At 41.4% G+C, this 24,063-nt stretch overlaps 1 protein-coding gene across 3 annotated transcripts in view; it reads left to right on the forward strand.

Moving 5' to 3' along the window:
* The first annotated feature begins 14,798 nt into the window (after positions 1 to 14,798).
* nrg3b (neuregulin 3b) overlaps positions 14,799 to 24,063 on the forward strand; it is a 188,663-nt gene continuing 179,398 nt past the window's right edge. The window contains exon 1 of one of the 3 annotated variants that reach the window (XM_048170292.1): positions 14,799 to 16,830. In XM_048170292.1, the coding sequence (XP_048026249.1) occupies positions 15,972 to 16,830 (859 nt within the window). In that variant the 5' untranslated portion in view covers positions 14,799 to 15,971. The remainder of the gene's footprint in view (positions 16,831 to 24,063) is intronic. The other 2 variants (XM_048170291.1, XM_048170290.1) reach the window with 2 other exon arrangements.

Here is a 24,063-nt window from a genome sequence, read left to right on the forward strand (position 1 = left end):
TTCAAGAGCTCGTGTTAGCAGCTCCAATTTCCTCACGCAGACTCACTGAAAATGTCAGAAACTGTTCAGCCTTTTATGTTCAAACCGGAGTCGGAGAATGATGAGAGACTCAAGAAAAAGTGACAACATGTAGAATGCAACAGGACGTTTCTGACCAGTTAGTTGGTGAATTTATGTAGCTGATGTGGAATATTGAATTGTCAATTGTCATTGATTAGCATATTCTGTCAATATAGTCTATAAATCGGTAATGTAGGAACTGTTGTAAGATGCCTACAGAGCCAGAGAATATATACTGCATGAAGATAGAACATGTCATGATCATTAGTGTGAGTGCCCTATCAGCCACTAGAGGGCACTCCATCCTGGACTCTTGTTTTCACCCCGTGGACTTCATTACCCATAACGCACTGCCGGACTCATTATCTCATGATCACTTCATTACTCACAGCTGTCTTGTATTATGTTATCAGTGTCTGTCTATTTATACCCTGTTGGTTTCTGTTCTAGTCATGGAGCTCCAGCCAGTGAGTCCACTCCAGCCAGTGAGTCCACTCCAGAGCCTGCTCCAGTCAGTGAGTCCACTCCAGTCAGTGAGTCCACTCCAGTCAGTGAATCCACTCCAGAGCCCGCTCCAGCCAGTGAGTCCACTCCAGAGTCCGCTCCAGCCAGTGAGTCCACTCCAGTCAGTGAGTCCACTCCAGAGCCTGCTCCAGCCAGTGAGTCCGCTCCAGCCAGTGAGTCCGCTCCAGCCAGTGAGTCCGTTCCAGCCAGTGAGTCCACTACAGAGCCCGCTCCAGCCAGTAAGTCCGCTCCAGCCAGTGAGTCCATTTTGGATGAGCCACCGCCTCACCCTCATAAGCGGAGGAGAAGGAGGAAAAGGGCTTCCTCCATCCTACAAGGCCTGGAGACCACTCTAGAGGTTGTTCGTTGGTTCTCCAAGCGCCTTGCCCTGCCGGCGCCACCGAAGCGCCTTGCCCTGCCGGCGCCACCGAAGCGCCTTGCCCTGCCGGCGCCAACTAAGCGCCTTGCCCTGCCGGCGCCAACTAAGCGCCTTGCCCTGCCGGCGCCAACTAAGCGCCTTGCCCTGCCTCCTGAGCAGCCAGAGCTGGCCACGGAAACCGTCACCGAGCTGTCCGCTCTCCCTGATACGGCCACGGAGGCCGTCACCGAGCTGCCCGCTCGCCCTGATATGGCCACGAAGCACCCTTGGCTAGTCCTGCCGCCGCCGTCCAAGCCTTCTGCCCTGCCGCCGCCATCCAAGCCTTCTGCCCTGCCGCCTCTGCCCAGGCTACCAGAACCGTTGAGACCCGCCTGGTCTGTTCCTCCAGCACCGCCCTGGCACTCAGCCAGGAATCCAGACCTGCCAGTGCCCGCCTGGTCAGTTCCTCCAGCGCCACCCTGGCACTCAGCCAGGACTCCAGAACCGCTGGAACCAGCCTGGTCAGTTCCTCCAGTGCCGCCCTGGTGTTCAGCCTGGACCCCAGACCTGCGGGAACCCGCCTGGTTAGTTCCTCCAGCGCCACCCTGGCAATCGGCCAGGACTCCAGGCCTGCTGGCGCCCGCCTGGTCAGTTCCTCCAGCACCGCCCTGGCCTTCTGTTGGGGACTCTGGACCTGGCCCGCCATCCCTCCCCCTGATCCTCCTCCTGTCCACCTCCCTCCTGAGTTATGGTGTTTTTGTTTTTTTTTCTTTTTTTCTGGTGGAGCGTCTGGTAGCCGCTCCTTTGAGGGGGGGTAATGTCATGATCATTAGTGTGAGTGCCCTATCAGCCACTAGAGGGCACTCCATCCTGGACTCTTGTTTTCACCCCGTGGACTTCATTACCCATAACGCACTGCCGGACTCATTATCTCATGATCACTTCATTACTCACAGCTGTCTTGTATTATGTTATCAGTGTCTGTCTATTTATACCCTGTTGGTTTCTGTTCTAGTCATGGAGTTTTCAGTTCACTTTTCCCGGTCTGTGTTGTTTCTTGTTCCCTGTTTTTGTGCCTGTTTTTGTATGGACTGCTACTCTGGATTTTGACCCTGGCCTGTTTATGGATTCACGATATTGGATTACCCATTAAACTTACCTGCATTTGGATCTGTCTCTTGTCTCCGTGTTTGCAACCGTGACAGAACAGGTATAGTTTAGTTTAATTATGGTTATAACTTATGTTGTCATCTTGCTTTTATGACATGCTATTGCATTTGTGTTACATACTGTATTGCAATAACATGGCCTCACCACTTTGTTGTGTGTTCTCAGGGGCAGGGTTTATATAAATGTTAGGGTTAGTGATGTGAAATCAGGCCTTAGTGTTTTTTCAGAGATTTGATACCACTAACCTGGCAAACTTTGGCAAATCCAGTATCTTGGTACATACGAATTTGTTTCCAGTGGACTGTTGCAGAATGTGTTTTAATTTTTCATTCATAGTCTAAACCACTTACATTGATTTACACCATGTACATACAAAAGTTTGGACATTACTGCATTAAAAGCAGATAAGCAGAACTACAAAAGCACATTCTGAAGTTTTCTCAGAGGTACAGTGCACGCCGAGAGTGTCAGTGTTGATTTCACGGGTCCATTAAGCTGTGCCTGTTCTGTTGGGGATGTCAGGGTACTCAGTATGCAGACTCATCCTGCTCTCCTCTTACATAAATCTTTGCTTTCTAGCTGTGCAGAATGGCTTCTGAGTAGAGAGATGATTTTTTTGCTTCATCTTTGAATTCATAAGAATAATCAGTCACTGCTCTTCAAGAACGTTACTCATTTCCCTGTTGATTTTTATGATGTGCAAAGCTACATATTTTCAAAATTACCTAGTCAGTGGGTTGCCTGAACAAATACTCAACTTATCAGTCTTTTAAAAGCCTTATAAAATTATAGACAAATGATCATGAACCATCTGTAGTTCTGTATGTGTGTTCCCAAACAGCCTCTGTTTAGCTTTTGTTTACATCTTGATCTCATTCCAGTGAAAGCGGACATGCTACAGTCATGTTTGTTTGCTTGTTTGTTTGTGTTGACCGCAGCCATTGACTATTCAAACATGGTGCTTTGTTGCTGTTCACGAACCAACAGGTCTGCATTCAAAAGAATGCAAATTTCGCCCGACGTCTGGTGGGAACCAGTCATTCAGTAGACATTTAGTTATCAAAATGTCCTGCTTGCATGAGGCTTTAAGTCATGAGAATAGCAATGACAAGATCTGCTGTAGTCATATGATACAGGCATATAGCCTGTGAAGCAACCTTGAGCCATATCTGCACTAAAAACACATTACAGCTATGATAAATAGATAATTACGTCTCTTTGAACATTGAATAAATGGCTTCTTTAAGGCACACGGAATGGCACCGATATTAAAGCACATTGCTCAGAGTATTACATCGGCTTTAGTCGATGATCACAAAAGAACAATTTACTAGCTCCGCAGAGAAATAACCAAACCAAAGCAATGCACACAGAAACATTCATAAAAGAGAACAATGGTCATTAGATTGCGAAACTGTCTTCCTGTTTATGAAATGATTCTCAAAGGCGTCTCATGAATAAAATTCTCTCTTGTTGCAGCTTTTTGAAAGATTGAGTTATAGCCTTTCCATTTTCAGATATAAGGCTCATTTATCCAAACATAACAGCACACATCTATTCTTTTTGTATAGTGTCATTTAATGTCTTTATGAATGTTAATATAACATTGTTTGAACGCTACGACAACGTCTTTAAGTATAATTACGTTCTATTAAGTCGTCTGCTGTTTGCACCTATGCATACCATCCTTTTCGAGGCCTACATATTGTCATGTGTGCATGATGCAGAAGTGCCAGGACAGTGCAGGACATTTGCATTTCAAAAATGTTGCAACTGAGTCACAATTATTCATGCATTTAATTGGCATTGCGGGGACCTCTCTGTTAAACTGTGTAACTGTGCACTATTTTCATCCTTCTCTTCTTTTTTTGATTGAATCAGTCATCTTTAGGGAGTAAACCTGGAAACCAAAAGGAATAGTACATGCTGCAGCCCATCAAAGCTTTAGAGGACGCAGCCTTACAAATCCAATTGCTTTCTTTCGCATGGAGCTTGCGATTTTTCTCCCAAGCAAGATCTAATGAATTTTCAATAGATGAGTTGTTTGCCACAGTAGGATAATAAAAGCGATACTGTAAAAGGGCTCAAAGTCATACAGTGCAAGATTTAGAGGAGCATCGGATGTGTCAGAGAGAGTGTCAGAGCTAAATCAAAGAGAATTCAACAAGAGGGTATGACCAACTGAGTCAACAGCATCTAAATGAAAATCAGTGTTGAGAGAAGATGAGAGATGGAATGAGAGCCAAAGGGAGGGGACAGAGGGAGGGATGGAAGAGACAAATGGACTTTCTCAACTTGGAAAGCGATAGAGCTGCCTTTCAGTGTAAGAGGGATTTATGGGCCAATGAACGAGTTCTCTAGGGAGGATCCATCCTTAGAACTATGACCAAAAAAGACGGGTCAGCTGCATGCTGATGAGTCACTTGGGACCAGAGCCAGAGATCGATCTATCTATCTATCTATCTATCTATCTATCTATCTATCTATCTATCTATCTATCTATCTATCTATCTATCTATCTATCTATCTATCTATCTATCTATCTATCTATCTATCTATCTATCTATCTATCTATCTATCTATCTATCTATCTAATCTATCTATCTATCTATCTGTATATCTGTCTGTCTATCTATCTATCTATCTATCTATCTATCTATCTATCTATCTATCTATCTATCTATCTATCTATCAGTCTGTCTTTCTGTCCGTCCGTCCGTCCATCTCCATCCAGTCTTTCCATCTATTGTTTCCATTTATCTTTTTGTTATTGTCTTTCCTTCTATCACTCTGTATTTTTGTCAGTCTGTCTTTCCGTCTGTCTGGTGTCCAGTCTTTCCATCTCTCTTTTTGTCATTCTGTCTTTCCATCTATCGCTCTGTATTTTTGTCAATCTGTCTTTCCGTCTGTCTTTCTGTCTGTCTGTCTGTCTGTCTGGTGTCCAGTCTTTCCATCTATCTTTTTGTCATTCTGTCTTTCCTTCTATCGCTCTGTATTTTTGTCAGTCTGTCTTTCTGACTTTCCGTCTGTCTGTCTGTCTGTCTGTCCGTCTCCATCCAGTCTTTTCATCTATTGATTCCATCTATCTTTTTGTCATTCTGTCTTTCCATCTATCGCTCTGTATTTTTGTCAATCTGTCTTTCCGTCTGTCTGTCTGGTGTCCAGTCTTTCCATCTCTCTTTTTGTCATTCTGTCTTTCCTTCTATCGCTCTGTATTTTTGTCAGTCTGTCTTTCCGTCTGTCTGTCTGTCTGGTGTCCAGTCTTTCCATCTCTCTTTTTGTCATTCTGTCTTTCCATCTATCGCTCTGTATTTTTGTCAATCTGTCTGTCTGTCTGTCTGTCTGGTGTCCAGTCTTTCCATCTATCTTTTTGTCATTCTGTCTTTCCTTCTATCGCTCTGTATTTTTGTCAGTCTGTCTTTCTGACTTTCCGTCTGTCTGTCTGTCTGTCTGTCTGTCCGTCTCCATCCAGTCTTTTCATCTATTGATTCCATCTATCTTTTTGTCATTCTGTCTTTCCATCTATCGCTCTGTATTTTTGTCAATCTGTCTTTCCGTCTGTCTGTCTGGTGTCCAGTCTTTCCATCTCTCTTTTTGTCATTCTGTCTTTCCTTCTATCGCTCTGTATTTTTGTCAGTCTGTCTTTCCGTCTGTCTGTCTGTCTGGTGTCCAGTCTTTCCATCTCTCTTTTTGTCATTCTGTCTTTCCATCTATCGTTCTGTATTTTTATCATTCTGTCTTTTCCTTCTATAGTTTTGTATTTTTATTATTCTGTTTTTCATTCTTTCGATCTATCCATTGTTGTCGTTCTTTCTATCTATAATTCTTTCTATCTAATGTTGTGTCATTCTTTCTTTCTATAATTCTTTATATCTATTGTTGTGTCGTTCTTTCTATCTATAATTCTTTCTATCGCTGTGTCATTCTTTCTATACATTCTTGGTAACACTTTATAATAACTACACGTTTGTCTGTCAGTCTGTCTGTCTTTCTAGCATTCTATTCTATCTGTATTTTGTTCTTTTTTGTTCTTTTTTTTTTTTTAAATGATCAGTCTGTGTGAGTAATGATGATTAGATCTCGGATGAAAATGCCTGACCCCTGCTGGTTGTAAATGATTAGTGCTTGTTATAACCCTACAGCAGATTGTGTCCCCTCCTCCATAATGTCTTCCCTGGACATCTTTGCTTCACGCTGATCTCGCCAACACCAGCTGGGCCTCTTAGACTCTCCATAGACCACAACTTGAGAGAACCCTTATCTGTTTCTGTTTGCTTCTGTGAATGTTCTGTACATCTGATTGTGTACACATTTTGGTGTGTTTATTCTGGACTGTGAGACACTCAGCGGGAATAGCCAGGCTTTTCAAGTCTGAGGTCTTGTTTCTAACATGTATGGAGTGCTCTCTTTCTCTCTCTCACACACACTTGCTCTGATGCCGAAGGAGGAAAGCCCTCGAAAGAGCTACTCTTCCTATCTCTCTTTCTTAATTCAGGAGAGTGGTAATCCTTAGTGACAGGCATCTATTACAGCTGCCGTGACAATGTGTCACTCACAGCCGTCATGGTAACTGCACTCTCTGAAGATGCGTTAGAGGACCTCCCTGCCTAAGCAGGCTCATTGTGACATCATTAACTAAGAGGACTCTTTGATTAAGAGGTTTTCAAGCAAAAGGGACAGAGTGAACTTGGGGAGAGAAAGACTCATCATTTTATATATGCAGTGATTTCAATAAAATCATTTTATATTGCAATCTGACACAAAATGTATGTACCTGTATTTAAAATTACACCCAACACCTGTCAGGCGTTTATTGCAATTGTAACTCACCATATAAATGTAATTTATAACTTAACCTATTACAATTCTTTTTCATTTTGGTTTTAAGACTATTTTGCAAGTCACTGAGCAGCACATTCAAACTAATGTCCCTATTTTAAAAATTTTGCCTGACAAGGTAACAAAAGAAAGAATGACAAATCTCACCGTCTTATTCATTTCAAAGTCATCCATACAGCATACATAACCCCTTTACAAGAGGTTCAAAATGAAACTACAACCGACTTATAACTGCCATGTCTGTAACATTGTATCATCAGGTACTTTTCTTCACATGTTTTGGGAGTGTCCAATTGTTGTCAACCTGTGGACAACCTGTGGACAACTTTATTTTGTTCTCCTTACTATCAAATTGATTACATGTCTAATCCAGGTTTATGTCTTCTCAATGATGATTCTGACTCCTGTATAAGCTCATTACAAAAGAGAATGTTGTTTGCTGGTTTTACAGCTGCAAAGATGACAATAATACAGTACTGGTTTACTTCGCACATGTGTGCAAAAACATATTTAATTCATAGCCTCCTTAAAATAGTGACTTGTGAATGTACAGCAGCACAAATTAATAAGGCTAACCCTAGTACCATTGATGCATGGCAATCTTTTTCTTCCAACATATTAGATTATACAGTTGCATGAAAAAGTATGGGAACCACGTGCAGAATCTGTGAAAATGTGAATAATTTTAACAAAATAGGAGAGATCATACAAAATGCATATTTTTTTATTTAGTACTGTCCCGGGTAAGATATTTTACATAAAAGATGTTTACATATAGTCCACAAGACAAAAAAATAGCTGAATTTATTAAAATAACCCTGTTCAAAAGTTTGGGAACCATTTTTCTCTCTCTCTTTTTTTTTGTCATGGCTATTCACAAGTCCCTTTTTTGTTCTGAGCAGTTAAACTACCCAATGTTATTCAGAAAAATCCTCCAGGTTCTGCAAATTCTTCTGTTTTCAAGGATTTTTTTTTTGCATATTTGAACCCTTTCCAGCAGTGACTGTTTGATTTTGAGATCCATCTTTTCACAATGAGGACAACAAACACAACTATTAAAAAAGGTTCAAATATTCTCCAGAAGGAAATATGAGGCATTAAGTCCCCGGGGGTGAAAACTTTGGAACAGAATGAAGATGTCAAAATTCTTATTTTGTTGGAATATCTTTTTTTTCCATTTAGTACTGCCCTTTGGAAGCAACAGACGATACTTGCATATTTCCCAGAAGACAAATTAAAGGGTTAGTTCACCCAAAAATTAAAATTCTGTCATTTATTACTCACCCTCATTTCATTCTACACCCATAAGACCTTCGTTCATCTTCGGAACACAAATTAATATGTTTTTGATTAAATCCTATGGCTCAGCAATGGTACTTCCTCTCTCAAGATCCATAAAGGGACTAAAAACATTTAAATCAGTTCATGTGAGTTCAGTGGTTCTACCTTAACGGTGAACTAACCCTTTAAGTACAATTTACCTTGATCTTCAAATTCAAAAAGTTTTCACCCCTCAGTCTTAAAGGGACTTTGGTATGTGGCTGCGTCTGTCTTAGAAACCACTCTTAGCCATGTAAACATATGTTTGTTCTCAATTGACCCTTCGCAGGGAGTTTGATTGACACGCGATTTAACCAATCAGAATGCCGAATCCGCCATTTTGTCCGACAAAGCAGTCAGGAGTTAGAAGATTAACCTCGGTGGAGTTAAACTTGAAAAATTATGTGTATTGACGTCTTTCTGCGTTTGAAACAACATTCATTCTCATGTTTATTCATGTTTATTTGATGCTATAAATGGACTAGTAGGAAGAGATGATCGGTTTACGAGCCTCTTGAGCTGAGGTGCTACAGCAATCTGTCACGACCATGGTTACGACACATTAAAGAGCCACAAAACGTTTTTTATTGTTTGAATTTCTTAAAAAACTACAAAGTTTGAAAGCTGGGACTTTGTTTAATATCATAAGTAACCTGCTTTGTCTTGTCCGTCGACGTGTTGTCAGTATCCTCTTTCTTCCGCAATGTATTTTTCACTGCGTGTGGCGTGACAGCGTCACGGCTTGTCGGACAAAGCAACAGTAACTAAGGGGGGCGCGGCTTTGCGAAGGGTCAATTGATTTTGTTCATTGAAGCTTTAACTTACTGCATTATGTAGAGGAGTATTGTGAGAGAGATATTGAGTGTATTACCTGCATTCAGATTTAGCATTTTCCTTCAGGTCAATCCTCTGTTCATAATAAAAAATCAGTTTGAATGTCAGCTGCGATCCTTTTAACATTTAACCTGCTCACACTGATAGCGCTAGTCATTTGTCATTTGCATTTGCATTTTGTTCCGTGTTCACAACAAGTTTCAATATAAATATCGCTCATAAAGACAATCTTTGCTGCCATCTAATGCTGTAATAATGTAACTTCTGTTGCTGTTCACGGTCGGGGACTACTTTTTCCAGAGGAAGGAAGGCTTTTAATGATTTTACTTAATGAAAGTTGCATTGATACATATTTTTGGCTTTAATATTTGTATTGTGTGGTAACCGTTTTATAAAAGCAATAAGCCCTGTGAAGCCGTGGTTTACAGTGAATTTATAACAGCTTATTGCTTTAATCTGTAATTTCCTTTTTTGACTTTAGCTTGCTTTTATTTTTCATTGCTCCTTGTTTATGTTTTGCTATTCCTTTTTTATGTTTTTATATTTTGAAGCGTTTTGAGATGCATTTTATGTGTGAAAGGTGCTATACAGGTCACTTTTTATTATTATTATTTTATTATTTCCCAGCCTGGGCATTTTAAACCTTGTGCATTGTGTTGTATTTACAATTTCTAAAGCTTTTACAAAGCTTTTCTCACCAGTGTGCTACAGAAAATGCATTCTGTTTTCTCGTGTGTGTATGGAATTGTGTGGGTATGTGTGAATGTGGGTGGATCTCAGTCCAGTCTCAAGTGCAATGGCAAAAAAGACTCTTCCCTTTGAACAGACGGAATCTGTTCCAATCTCCTAAATGCAATTATGTTATTCTGGCAAGGCTCGTAGTAAACGATGGATCCAGTTCAATTCAAGGTCAACTGCACCCAAAGATTAAGAAATGACCAGTAAGAAAACGATTACTCCATTGCACAGACTAATAAGACATTAACCCAACAAAGCATTGCCTTTCTTTTAATGACACAGTCTATTTCATTTTATTTTGTCAGTGGGTTCAAGACCCGTTTGCTATTTAAATCCATACGGTAACTCACAAATAAATGTTTAGATGTTTACTGACAGTCCTGTCATTTACAATGTCTATTCCAGTGGTATGGGTTTCATTTGCTCTGCAGAGGAAAAGAGATCCAATACATTGAGAATATTGTGCTCATGATGTTACACAGTCCATGTCTCTTTTACTGAAGCTCAAAATCATTCAGTATTGTGCTGTGAACAATATTTTTCCATCTCCAAAGTGATGCTGAGTGAAGAATTTCTGTGCTCTTGAATGTGTCATTGACATGACATCCAGTGTTGAAGATGATGGCATGTCTTATATAAGGTGTAAATATTTGCATCCTCTGCGCAAGGAATTGCACCACTGGTGGTATCTTGTTCTCATCTGATGTACTTGCTTTTCTCTTCTTCTCTCATTCTCCCCCTGTCAATCACTCGTTTGTTTCCCTTGGTTCTCCGGTTGACAAACAAATGCGTCCATGTGCCCTGTTTTCTTAGTTTCACATCATGTTCTCCCTCATCCTCTCCTATCTTATTAGAAGGAGGTCCTATGTGAGGTCACCGCACATTTAATTGTCCCTGCTTCTACAGAGACATCCTCCTCTGTCAATCAAGTGCTGTCAGAGCGTAAAAGTGTCCAAATCCACCCCAGGTCACACTCTCGGTGGGTGTGCATTCACAGTCTAGTGCCCCCCAGAGGAAAGCATTTTTATAAAGGTTGATATTGATTGTTTGCAGAGGGATCTGCTTGAATGAGGGCTTTAACCTTCTTCTGTATTGCGTGGCAAGTGATCTGTGTTTGTGTGGTTGTGTGTGTCTGTTCAGTATTTTGTGATTATGAAATTTCGTAGGGTGGCAAGATGTCATGAGGTGTGTTTTGACATGTTCATAAGTCATGGTTTCTTGTTCTTAGCTTCTCTAAATTAATATGGAGTTGCTTCATTTTCAGTCTAGCTACTGTCTCTGTTGTTTGTGGTTCTCAATAGTATGACACTGCAGAGAAGGGAGGTTGTTTCTTCAGTATTGCAGGTTAATTTGCAGATACTTCATTGTAGAATGCATTTAAGCAAATAATATATCTAGGTGCCGTGACAATAACCGCATGATTGTTTCTGCCCTCTACAGTTTCCCAAAGCAGCTTTGACGAAATGAAAAATAAAATGATACTGTGTTTCAACAAGCTAAAAGAAGATCATCGATTTCTTTGCATGACACTTGAAAATGCAAGTAAGGTGTTTTACTTCCACTGTTAAAGTTAAATTTCCATCACTGATATTGGATGTGGAATAATATTTTTGGTGACAACAACAATGATTTTGCATTCCATAGTCCTTTGTAGATAAAACCTTTTTGTTTTCTAAAAAATGTATACAACTAATATATATATATATATATATATATATATATATATATATATATATATATATATAAATATATTAATAATTTATCTATTAATCTAATATATATCCTCCACACCAAACTCACTCATCCATGTCTTTATGGACCTTGCTTTGTGCCTTGCTTTGGGGCCATCCCCAAACTGTTCCCACATAGTTGGGAGCATGAAATTGTCCAAAATATCTTGTTATGCTGAAGCATTAAGAGTTCCTTTCACTGGAACTAAGGGGCCAAGCCCAACCCCTGAAAAACAACCCCACACCATAATCCCCCTCCACCAAACTTTACACTTGGCACAATGCAGTCAGGCAAGTACCGTTCTCCTGGCAACTGCCAAACCCAGACTCATCTATCGGATTGCCAGACAGAGAAGCATGATTCGTCACTCCAGAGAACACGTCTCCACTGCTCTAGAGTCCAGTGGAGGTGTGCTTTACACCACTGCATCCGACGCTTTGCATTGCACTTGGTGATGTAAGGCTTGGATGTAGCTGCTCGGCCATGGAAACCCATTCCATGAAGCTCTCTACACACTGTTCCTGAGCTAATATGAAGGCTACACGAAGTTAGGAGGTCTGTAGCTATTGACTCTGCAGAAAGTTGCCAACTTCTGCGCACTGTGCGCCTCAGCATGCGCTAACCCCGCTCTGTGATTTTACGTGGTCTACCACTTCATGGCTGAGTTGCTGTTATTCCCAATTGCATCCACTTTGTTATGATACCGCTAACAGTTGACCGTGGAATATTTAGTAGTGAGGAAATTTCAAGAATGGACTTATTGCACAGGTGGCAACCTATCACAGTACCACGCTTGAATTCACTGAGCTCCTGAGAGCGACCCATTCTTTCACAAATGTTTGTAGAAGCAGTCTGCATGCCTAGGTGCTTGATTTTATACACCGGTGGCCATGGAAGTGATTGGAACAGCTGAATTCAATGATTTGGAGGGGTGTCCCAATACCTTGTAATGTTTAATCTTAACTTGATCCTCCAATGAAAATGACAGACTTTGTGGCGTATGCTGCACTTATCCATATATAATTTCCATATGCATATTTCCATCCATGTGATAGTCTACTGCTGTGTTTGAAGGTACAAGACACTAGGACAATATGAAATAGATGGACTGTAAATGCTGTTTGTGCAGTCACATTACACTGCTAAAAACTGAGTATCCTTATCTTATTTAAAATAAAAAAAAATTTAAATATCCGTAAAGCAAAATACATTTGCCAAAAATGTAGCTATAAAATACTTTAAAGATACATTTTGCAGAGAATAATTATTCTCATTCATTCCTATTGGCAACTATAACTGTAACTGTAACTGTAACTGTAACGACATTTTTAACCCACTCTGTATTGTTAGTACTAGGATATGTAAATGAACAATGTTTACTCATTCACCATGTGACCTGGACCAAGAAATTCCCATGTATGCATCACCAAAAGTCTTTTTACAGCTCTAGGGATTTCATGAAAAAATATTCCACATTTTTGTATCCCCGCCTACGGACAGTCAGATTGACAGGGTTAAGGATTAATGAAACAGTTATTTGTCTAAATACTTTGTCTAAAAAGCATTATGATAAAAATGGAACACTATGGCAACAGCTTTATAACCTGTACACGGAACTAACAGAATGGTAGTTTCTTTCTCCTACGTTTAGCATAAATTCCATCCATAACACTGTGTTCTTCGTCATCCCATTTGAAATGAGACTACAAACACAGGGGTTTTCCCGATTTTCTGTTCGGGTTGATACCATTATGAAAAAAAGTTTGCTATGAAGTATTTCCTATAAAGCAAGGCACTATTTGACTTATCCATAGCAGACTGGTGGGAGTGGCCTTGGAAGGCAACATTCCCCAGTACATTATGGGTGTTGAATATTTCCTACCTATTTATAAAAGGGAAGACAACAACCTTTTTGTTCTCTGTTTTCTCAAGTTAGGTTTTAACGATTTCATTTTTTTTTTCACCTTTATACCGCATAGGCATCCAGGTTTTATTGAAAGCCCATTTTGCCACCAGTGAAATACCCTTTTAACTTGAAATTTACATGCAAATATAACATATTATGCTATTATTATTATTATTATTATTATTATGTAATTTTTTTTTTATCTTATTTGCATTTGATTCTGAGATATTGTGGAAACGAAATTTAACTAGAGCAGGGGCCAGGGGCGGAGCTTGCCCTTTTGGTATGTGGTTGTATTTGATAAACTATGCTGCAGACTGGAAATAGATGGAAAGTGACTGGATGTTGGATAATGTTATTCCTAACAGTGTTTCAGGCTGGGTAGATTTTTCCCACAAAAACATCAGACTTTACCCCCTGAGTGTCCTGGTTTGAGACTTTAAAATCAAGTCTCCCTACTCTGGCACCAAGACTGTATGTCCCTATCTGTCTTCCAGAAGCCTCTCCTCATGCAGTCCCTCAGGCACCAGGCACTCAGGGGTGTGTCTGAGAGACGGGTTTCTGTGGGGGATTTGAACTACTTTACATGTGCTGCTCTTTCTCTTCAACTACTGCAGGATTTAATACCGCAGCAAATCTTTTTCTTTCTTTCTTTCTTTCTTTCTTTCTTTCTTTCTTTCTTTCTTTCTTTCTTTCTTTCTTTCTTTCTTTCTTTCTTCCATTGTTCGTTCATTCTTTTCTTTCTTTCTCTCCATTGTTTGTTCATTCTTTTCTTTCTTCTCTTTTCTGCATTCCTTTCTTTCCTTTCTTTCCCTCTTTATTTTCTTTCCTTTCACTCCTTACATCTTAATTTCTTTTGTTTTTATGTCCTTTCCTTTCCCTCTGCCTCCCTCACGTTCCTTCCTTCCTTCCTTCCTTTATTTCCTTTCCTCTTCCTCCCCTCTTTTCCTCCCCTTTCCTTCTCCTCCCTCCCTCCTTTCGATCCCCTTTCTTTCCCTTATTTCTTTCTTTCTTCCTTTCTCTTTTCTTTCCCTTGTTCCTTTCCTGTACTTCCTTCCATTCTTCATTCTTTTTCTTCAAAACCCTCCTTGCTCTTCCATGTCTGGTCACAAACAAGCTCAAGTATAGTCATTGGGCAGTTCATGTTTGTCAATCTGGACATATGCAGTCAACAAAGATGGAAGGGCCAGGGAGGGAAAAGAGTGGCTGCTTCAGAAATTTATAACTAGCATCATTCACACACACACACACCCCCCCCACCCCTCTCTGAGACACACACACACCAGAAAACACACATGCAGACACACTCACTGCAGCCTCTAAGAAAAGCAGCCGCATCAGTTTTCAGAGCAGCGCTCTCTCCTTTTCCCCCTCCCTTCTCTATCTCACTCTCTCCCAGTCTCATGCTCACCCACTCACTCTCCCTCCTTTTCTGCTTTCTCTCCATCGCACATTCTATCGCTCTCTCTCTTGTTTCCGCTCTCTCTCTCCCTCTGCTTGCTTCTCTCACACTCCGTGTGCCTGTGTTTCTGCCAAGGTCTGAGTCTTTCAGTGTGGGAATGTAGCAAGCTCAGAGACAGGACTGCCTTTGAATTCTGGTGCAATGACGGATGCAGGGCAGAGGCTCGGATGTGCACTGACAGAACGGGAGAACTAAGGGCAGGGATTGGGAAAAGGATCTGATGGATTTAACCCTAGTAGTCGTCTCTGCCTGATCACAGTACATCATTCTCCCCCTCTCCGCTGTTTGCTCCTGTGGGGTGGATTACCGGCTGCCTGTGACCACTGATGCACTGCTGTAGAGACTAGAGGGAAGATCCAAGCTGTGTAGCCAGAGACGAAGTGCCGTGTCAGGGGAGAGAGAGCTGTCCCTTGAGTGGAGCTGTGCTTCTGCCGCTACCTGAGCTTCTCCACACACACAGACACTCGCACACACATACAGAGGCAGGGCTGCGCCAGCCGCGACGACCGATGCGTTAATGCAGCTGTGAGAAAAGATCTGCAGCAGGGAGCTGCCCTCGCTCAAACACTCACGGATTTACAAGGAAAATTTGACTACGGGCAGAACACCCGACGGATCCGCAAAACTTAATTTTTGTTCTATTTTTCGTCGCTATATATGGAGCATCTTGGGAATTACCTTCGGTTCTACGGAAGCTGAACTAAACAGGGGCTTGCTCCCAAAACCCACTCTTTTCCCAAACCCAGTCCTGTTCAGTTCCTTATTGAGTGTGTGTGTGTGTGTACGTGTGCGTGTGTACGTGACTATTGGTGTCTTTGGGCTTTAAGGTTTGTTTACTGTATTGTATAGAATTTATATATTAATGTGTTCATATATATGTATATAGGCTGATGTTTGCTGTTCTATTCATGTGAGTAGTCAGTATTGCATGTATCTGTAGCTGTGGAAGAGTGTTAAATGAATATTAATGAGATGCCCAGTTTTGGCTCCCTCCCTAGCCCCCTCCGCTGCTTGCACTACTTCCTGGCTGGGCCCTGAACCCCAGAAGCATGAGTGAGAGAACGGCACTAGGGGCCACCATGGAGACCATGACCCTGGAAGAGCCCGGGGCTGAACAAGCCTCTCCCCGGGCCCCAGGGCCCCTCCGTTGTGGCCCCTGTGCGGTGTGGCCCCGCCAGCAGACCTGGCTTTGTGTTGTGCCCCTGCTGATGGGCTTTGTGGGCCTGGGCCTTAGCCTGATGCTTCTAAAATGGATTGTGGTGGGCTCAGTGCAGGATTACGTCCCGACTGACCTGGTGGACGCCAATCGCATCGGACAGGACCCCATTTTCCTATCTAAACCCAGTGCTCTGCCGAAGGGCTCAGATGGCTCTACGTCTACCGCTTCCACCACACCCTCAGCGGCTCCGGGTTCAGTGACCCGAGCAGCTGAGGGCACAGGTACAGTTCAAAGGACTCGAATTGGGCAGTCCTCAAACCACACGGCCAGTAGCAGTAGCAGCAGTGGAGGCGGCAACGGGGTGTTAGGGGGAGGGTCGGTAAACAGAGCTCCACACCTGCATAACCGAGTAGGAACGCGAGTGGCCAACACTACCACCGCCACCCGGGCCACCAATCCTGTCCCACCGGGAGCAAAGGAGGTCACCCCTCGCAGCACCACTGTCCGAAAACCCAACGGGGACGGTGGGAGCAGAAACGCATCGCCTTCTGCACGGGCTGGGCCACCGACTACGACCACCACGAGCACGACAACCACGACGAGTACAACGAGCACAACCACCACCCAAGCGGCCCAACCGACCTCCACCCCTGCGTCCCCTTCCAAGCCCGGTCAACGCTGGAACCATGGACGCTCCTCCAAGGGCCCTTCTACCAAGCCTACTCGCCCACACCATCGCTTCAGGACACGTAAGTGCGATCTTCTAAACATTTAGATATGTGTACATGTATGAATGTGGATGTCCAGATATGCACGTGTGCGTAAGATTGCCCCACTGTCTGTGATAACATGATTTCACGAAACACCTTTTTTAGCCATATAGCCACATTGTTTGTTCAGGCCTCATTATTTTTATTTCCTCTAATAAAATCCCTTCTCAACTTCATGTGCATCACGATAGATACATATTCCAGCTCTCTTCGCGGCATTACAAAAGAGGCAGTCAAGCAGTCTAATAGTGTTCGTGCTTGCTGCTGAGTTCATTACTTCTGCATGTTAATGAGGGAGCACATAGGCGACTGTTTTTCATCTGTCTTTATCCTCTCTATATCATGTGGACTAAAATCTGCCCACTTGCTCTGTTTGTTTCATATCAATTTTCAAGAATAATGACTCCCAGTGTTGCAGCTTCCGTTTTTTCCCCCCCATAAGAATAAGCATGCTCGCCCATTTAAAGCAGGTCTATTGTTAGATAGAGATTTTCCTGATCTGAAGCAGATGCTCAAGGTGAGAGGAGGAGAGACAGATAGAAGGCAAAAGAGGAAGTGTAGTGCAGGAGAAGGTGCTGGCTGCTCTCGTCCTGTCAGTGGAGATCAGGTCTTAGGGTGGAGATTCCATTTAGATAAGTAAAGATATGAGTACTGCAGTAGGTTTGGTAGGTAGACTTGAGGCACTGGATACACGCTAAGACACTCACGCAGGGAGTGTACACACACACACACACACACACACACACACACACACACACACACTAGAGAGAACTGAAGAAAAGAGATATGAGAGCGCTGCAAATGGGAAATAGTATTTACATTGTAATCTGTGTTTGTATGATTTCTTGTATGTCCTCATACATCTGTATTGTAATACTGTCAGTACCAGTGTTAGGGTTGCTGTTTTGAAATTATAGCTGTAAGGCTACAAGCTACTCATAATTCAGTCAAGCTCTAGTAGTTTGCTGCATTGAGTCTACTTATCAGGCTGCTTATTCTTTACCTATTATATAGGTTATTTATATATTTTATAATTTAATCAGGCTGATTTGTCTGGAACGAAAACAGTGTTTTTTTTTTGTTTTTTTTTGTTTTTTTGAATGAGCAATGTCAATTAGGCTTACTATAATAATAATAATAATAATAATAATATAACAGTACAGTAAGACTGTAATATTGGGAAATATTATTGCAGTTTTTTTTTTTAAATATATTTAAAAAAAATAATTTATTCCTGTGATGGCAAAGCTGAATTTTCAGTCTTCAATGCCACATGATCCTTTTAGAAATCATTATAATATGTTCATTTGGTGCTCAAGAAACATTTCTTTTGATCATTTAATGCTTGCTTGCTGAATAAAATTAATTTCTTAAATATTTTATTGACTCCAAATTTGTAAATACTGTATACCTAATTTATGGAATTGAAGCAGAAACAAAGTAATGAACATCATAATTTAATTAAATATTCTACTATAAATGGATCCCTAAAATGCAGCATAGGTATTCAAACTGCTGAGGTTTTTTTTTTCAGTCTGTTCATTCACTTGAACCCTAATAAAAGGAACCTGACTTTGCAACACTATGAGAGATGCATATCAGGAGGGAGCATGTATGATTGTTCCTGTATTTTTTCATACTACATGGTACTCATTGGTAAAAGCTACGCTAATTTGAAAAAAGCCAATCTGTTCTACTTCTGAGTTAGTGAGTTTGAGTTAGTTACTCTATAACACTGCTTAATTCATTCATGAATACTGAAAGAATGTGCTATCCAAACAAAATGTTTCAACAACTGAAAAATATTCTGTTTTACTAGGGAATGGGGAATTAGCATTAGTCTGCATGCTAATTTGATGTACTTCTGTAATCAAATCTGCAATACTGTTTATTTATAAAGCAAGGTGGTAAAAACAGGCCATCAATTTTGTGTGTCAGCACCAATTAGCCAGCATGGAGTTTGAATACCATCCAGTCTTGGGACTTTAAACAGCCCCAAACAATGAGAAAACAATTACAGAGGTAACTTAAATGACATTTCACATTACTGCTCCCACTTCTTCTTCGATAATCGTATCTTGGAGATCATGGAGAGGTTTATAGCATATACAAATCTAAGCACTGAACCCTGGTTTGTGTTTTTTATAAGGAAAACAAATCAAGATCTGCATCTTTATGCCCCTGGGTGACATTTGCATAGCTGAGTTTTATTGGGGGGAAAAATTATATGTGGGTGTATATATATATATATATATATATATATATATTTTTTTTTTTTTTTTTCCCCCTTTCTTTCGTTATTTGTGAACTGGATCCAACACCCTAGTCAACAGTGAGAACATGGCAAACTGCTTGTATAAAGAGAAGCTTATGTATAATTTAATACCACACATTCTCTCTTTCACAGTGCAGTGAATTTTCTTTTGAGCTGAAAGTGCCCTGGGGCGAATACTGATAAGGAAGGGGTGAGGGGCAAAAGAAGGCCCTGACTCTAGGGCCAGAGAAGGATGAGAAACCATGCAGGGTTCTTGCAGACCACATGGCTGTCTTTCTCTTTTATTAATACTTTGACATTGTCTGTGCCAGGGTCATTGCTAAAATTCACCCGGGAAAAGTTTTTATGGGTGGGCTCCTTTCCCAGTCTATATACCTAATAAAGCAGTGTTTCTAACATGGTGGGTCCTGACACAAAAATGCAAATATTAAAATGCCTAATGAAAAAACAAACAAACAAATTATATATTAGTTGGGGTTAGGAACAATTCTCGTATACTCACCAAGGCTGCATTTCTTTGATAAAAAATACAGTAAAACATTGTGAAATATTATTACAATTTAAAACTATTTTATTTCTGTGATGACACCGCTGAATTATCAGCAGCCATTTCTTCAGTCTTCAGTGTCAATTATTTCAATATGCTGATTTGCTGTTTAGGAAAAAACTACTGATTCTACTTAATATCACATGAATTCTTATTGAAAACAGATGTGGTACCCCCCCCAACCACCCCCCTCCCCCCACCACACACACACACACACACACACACACACACACACACAGGATTCTTTGAATAGAAAGTTCAAAAACACAGAACTTAGTTTTAATATATGTTTATATACAGTAGGTTACTCCATCCTTGCTGAATTAAAGTAAATAAAGCTGAGTGTGTATAAGTTTTATTTGCATTTTTTAAAAATAAATATTAATATTATATTTAATTCAATATTTAACTTGAAGAAAAGCTCATTACAGGCTTCCCCGCATACATTCATGATAATGTACCTGCTTTTCCTGCACGACAACAGTGGACAGAACGCCTAGGTCTATATGACACATTGGAATTTCTTTATATTGTGAAATATGAGATGGATGGAGAACAGATTTGGTTCCTGGAATATATCTGCATCAAGTAAGGGAGGTGTTATTGTTGGGCCAAGCTGTTTTATGAATAGAATTGGCAACTGGTAAAAGAGTAGTGGACTGCAAGTTGGATTTTGAATGTGCGATATTGTGTCGGGTAATGCATCACTGTATAATATAATACAAGCCCGTTCCGCCCCTGCTTGGACTTTCTCTCTGAGGATCGTCTTGAGAAGGAACATGATGAAATGCACTGGTAGCAACCATGTGCAAACGCATTCATCTTTACGACTGCAAAATGATCTCATGTTTTGGTTGGGACTAGTATGGTAATGCACCGGGAGAGAGTATGTTGTATATTCCATAGGAGCCCAATTGAATAAGCGATACACTAACATCGTTTTAAAATCGGCCCAATGAGAGTGCATCTCTCATTCATATCTGTATTATTATCCCATTGTTCTAAAGGATGACATGCAGCCATCCATTAGCCGCAGCTCTGAAACCTGAGCCGCTCATCTTCTTCCCTGCCTTCTGACTCCATTTCTTTCACCCTGATGCACATTACATTTCCTACTCTAATATTATCCTTTATACTCTCGTCCTCCTCCTCCTTTTCCTTATTTCCTTTTCCCTCGCCCTCATTGTCTTCATGCCTGAGTTTCCTGTATGTGTTATGTTTGTCTCTGTGTCCTATCTATGTTTGGGGTTGATTTGGCTCAGGGGCCAAGCCTCATTACTTCCTGTGTAAGGAGGCAGTGGGCGGCTGGCACTCTAAATGCAGCTGGCTATCTGCCTTTGGGGGGCGGGGATGCTTCTTCACTGACACATCATTGTGATTCCACGCACACCTTCCGCGGCACAGTCGGAAGCCGGCGTGGTTGAGCGGATTTTGTCAGGTATGAAAGCGCGGCGGCATCGGAGAGAGACACCCGAGAACATGTCAGGCTAAAGCCTGGGGAAAAACATAGCCAGTAAATCACATTCTAGCTGCTAAAATAGAGGGCTTGAGGAAGAGAAAACCTCTGACGTGCTGATTAATATTTTTGACGTGCTAACATAGTTCGGCATACGCCACAACCCCTGCGGCTCCTGTGGGGAAGGTGTACCATAAAATCATACACATGGATTAAAGAGAGAAATCCATTTAGCGCCATCTCATGGGAGGTCAGTGAGGCTTTTGCCCGGGCCAACAGGAGCGTAGTTCCAGCTGCTGCTACCACACTGCTCTCCCCAGATACCAGCAACAGGATAGCCACGTGATGCCAGACCACCAATCGCAACCTTAGAGGCTCAGAGAGTGAGAGACGAACTTCTCACTCCACCTGATGTTTCCCAGGCCGTTCTAAAATGAAGTACCATACTTGGTCGCTTTTATCTTGCAGATTAGCTGGCTTTTATCTGCAAACATTGACGTGACATTTTCAGCAGACTTCCAAGTTGTCCTCATGGTCTTTGTGTAACTGTGCACTTACAGACAGTTCTCTCTGGAGCGGCCTTGTTTGTTAGTGACATTTTAGTGCGCCGTAAGCATCAGGTTCTCTCCTCTGTCTGGAGAGAGGGTGAGATTAATGTGCCCCCATGTGTACTTGTGGTAAGTAGCAGTGAAGGCCATCTTAGGCTTCTTTAATGTCACTGTGTGATTTATGTAGACAAAATGTCCGCTAGGAAGCCAAGAGTTTGTCGCAGAGTAGGCTGAAATATTAATGCACAGAAAGAGAAACATGTAGAGCACATGTGGCGGGAAGTGTAAATAATTGATGGCATCTTTTTTTAAAAGTGCTGGGGATGTCCCATTCCGAGCACTGGAAATAGAGTCATGTGTACATGTTTTTTTTCACCGCAACATAGGCTTTCAACGCAGGTGAAAACCAAACCAATATGATAGAACGTTTCATGGGCAAATGCACGATGCCACAACCTGCTTGTACCCATTTACTGTGATGTTGAGGCAGCCAGAACTACTCTTAACCTATAGTAATACACAGATAAATAGGAATTACAAAGTGATCTAATGCAGCAAAAAACTGTTTGGAGGAAGTGAATGTGAATTGAATTATTGGTAATGGCACACTCAAGACTTTGAATTTTTTTGCTGGTCAAGGCTTCTGTTTCTGTTTCTAGCATCTTATAAGTACTGGGGCACAAGCACCCCCCCCATCAAAATGTATTTATTTTTTCTTTTTAAAGGGATAGTTCACCCAAAAATGAAAATTTGATGTTTATCTGCTTACCCCCCCAGCGCATCCAAGATGTAGGTGACTTTGTTTCTTCAGTAGAACACAAATGATGATTTTTAACTCCAACCATTGCCATCTGTCAGTCAAATAATGGGAGTGAATGGGAACTTGGATCAATAAGAGTCGAAAAACCTTACATAGACAAATCCAAATTAAACCCTGCGGCTCGTGACGACACATTGATGTCCTAAGACACTAAACGATCGGTTTGTGCGAGAAACCGATCAGTATTTATATCATTTTTTACCTCTAAAACACCACTATGTCCAACTGCGTTCAGCACTCGCTTAAGCCGCGCACACACTTAACGATTGTAAGGCCGATTATGAATGTAAATTGATACTTATGACTGATCGCGCTCAAACGCGTCCAGTCAGAGCCAGTTGCGTTCAGTCTGCGATTACAGTCGGTGTTCAAATTCCATATGTAAGTATATAAATCTGCTTCAGTCGCAGGAAACAATCGCTGTATGTTGAGCACAGTCTTAGAATGTTTGAGCTAGTCGTTAAATGTGTGCCCGGCTTTAGTGAGGTCTTATCGTGCTCTGACAACGGCAGTGATGTCTCGCGCATATACTTCAATGAGTTGTCAGAGCGCGATCAGACCTCACTAAGCGAGTGCTGAACGCAGTTGGACATAGTGGTGTTTTAGAGGTAAAAAATGATATAAATACTGTTCGGTTTCTCGCACAAACCGATCGTTTCGTGTCTTAGGACATCAATGTGTCGTCACGAACCGCAGGGTTTAATGTGGATTTGTCTATGCAAGGTTTTTTTGCTGGTCAAGGCTTCTGTTTCTGTTTCTAGCATCTTATAAGTACTGGGGCACAAGCCCCCCATCAAAATGTATTTATTTTTTCTTTTTAAAGGGATATTTCACCCAAAAATGAAAATTTTATGTTTATCTGCTTACCCCCAGCGTATCCAAGATGTAGGTGACTTTGTTTCTTCAGTAGAACACAAATGATGATTTTTAACTCCAACCGTTGCCGTCTGTCAGTCAAATAATGGGAGTGAAAGGGAACTTGGATCCCATTCGAAAAAGAGTCGAAAAACCTTGCATAGACAAATCCAAATTAAACCCTGCGGCTCGTGACGACACATTGATGTCCTAAGACACAAAACGATCTGTTTGTGCGAGAAACCGAACAGTATTTATATCATTTTTTACCTCTAAAACACCACTATGTCCAACTGCGTTCGGCACTCGCTTAAGCCGCGCACACACTTAACTATTGTAAGGCCGATTATTAATGTAAAATGATACTTATGACTGATCGCGCTCAAATCGCGTTGTATGTTGAGCACAGTCTTAGAATGTTTGAGCTAGTCGTTAAATGTATGCCCGGCTTTAGTGAGGTCTGATCGCGCTATGACAACGGCAGTGATGTCTCGCGCATATACTTCAATGAGAGCGAGACATCACTGCCGTTGTCAGAGCGCGATCAGACCTCACTAAGCGAGTGCTGAACGCAGTTGGACATAGTGGTGTTTTAGAGGTAAAAAATGATATAAATACTGTTCGGTTTCTCGCACAAACCGATCGTTTCGTGTCTTAGGACATCAATGTGTTGTCACGAGCCGCAGGGTTTAATTTGGATGTGTCTATGCA

This window comes from Megalobrama amblycephala, linkage group LG20 (assembly GCF_018812025.1).
Source record: "Megalobrama amblycephala isolate DHTTF-2021 linkage group LG20, ASM1881202v1, whole genome shotgun sequence".
Taxonomy (NCBI): domain Eukaryota; kingdom Metazoa; phylum Chordata; class Actinopteri; order Cypriniformes; family Xenocyprididae; genus Megalobrama; species Megalobrama amblycephala.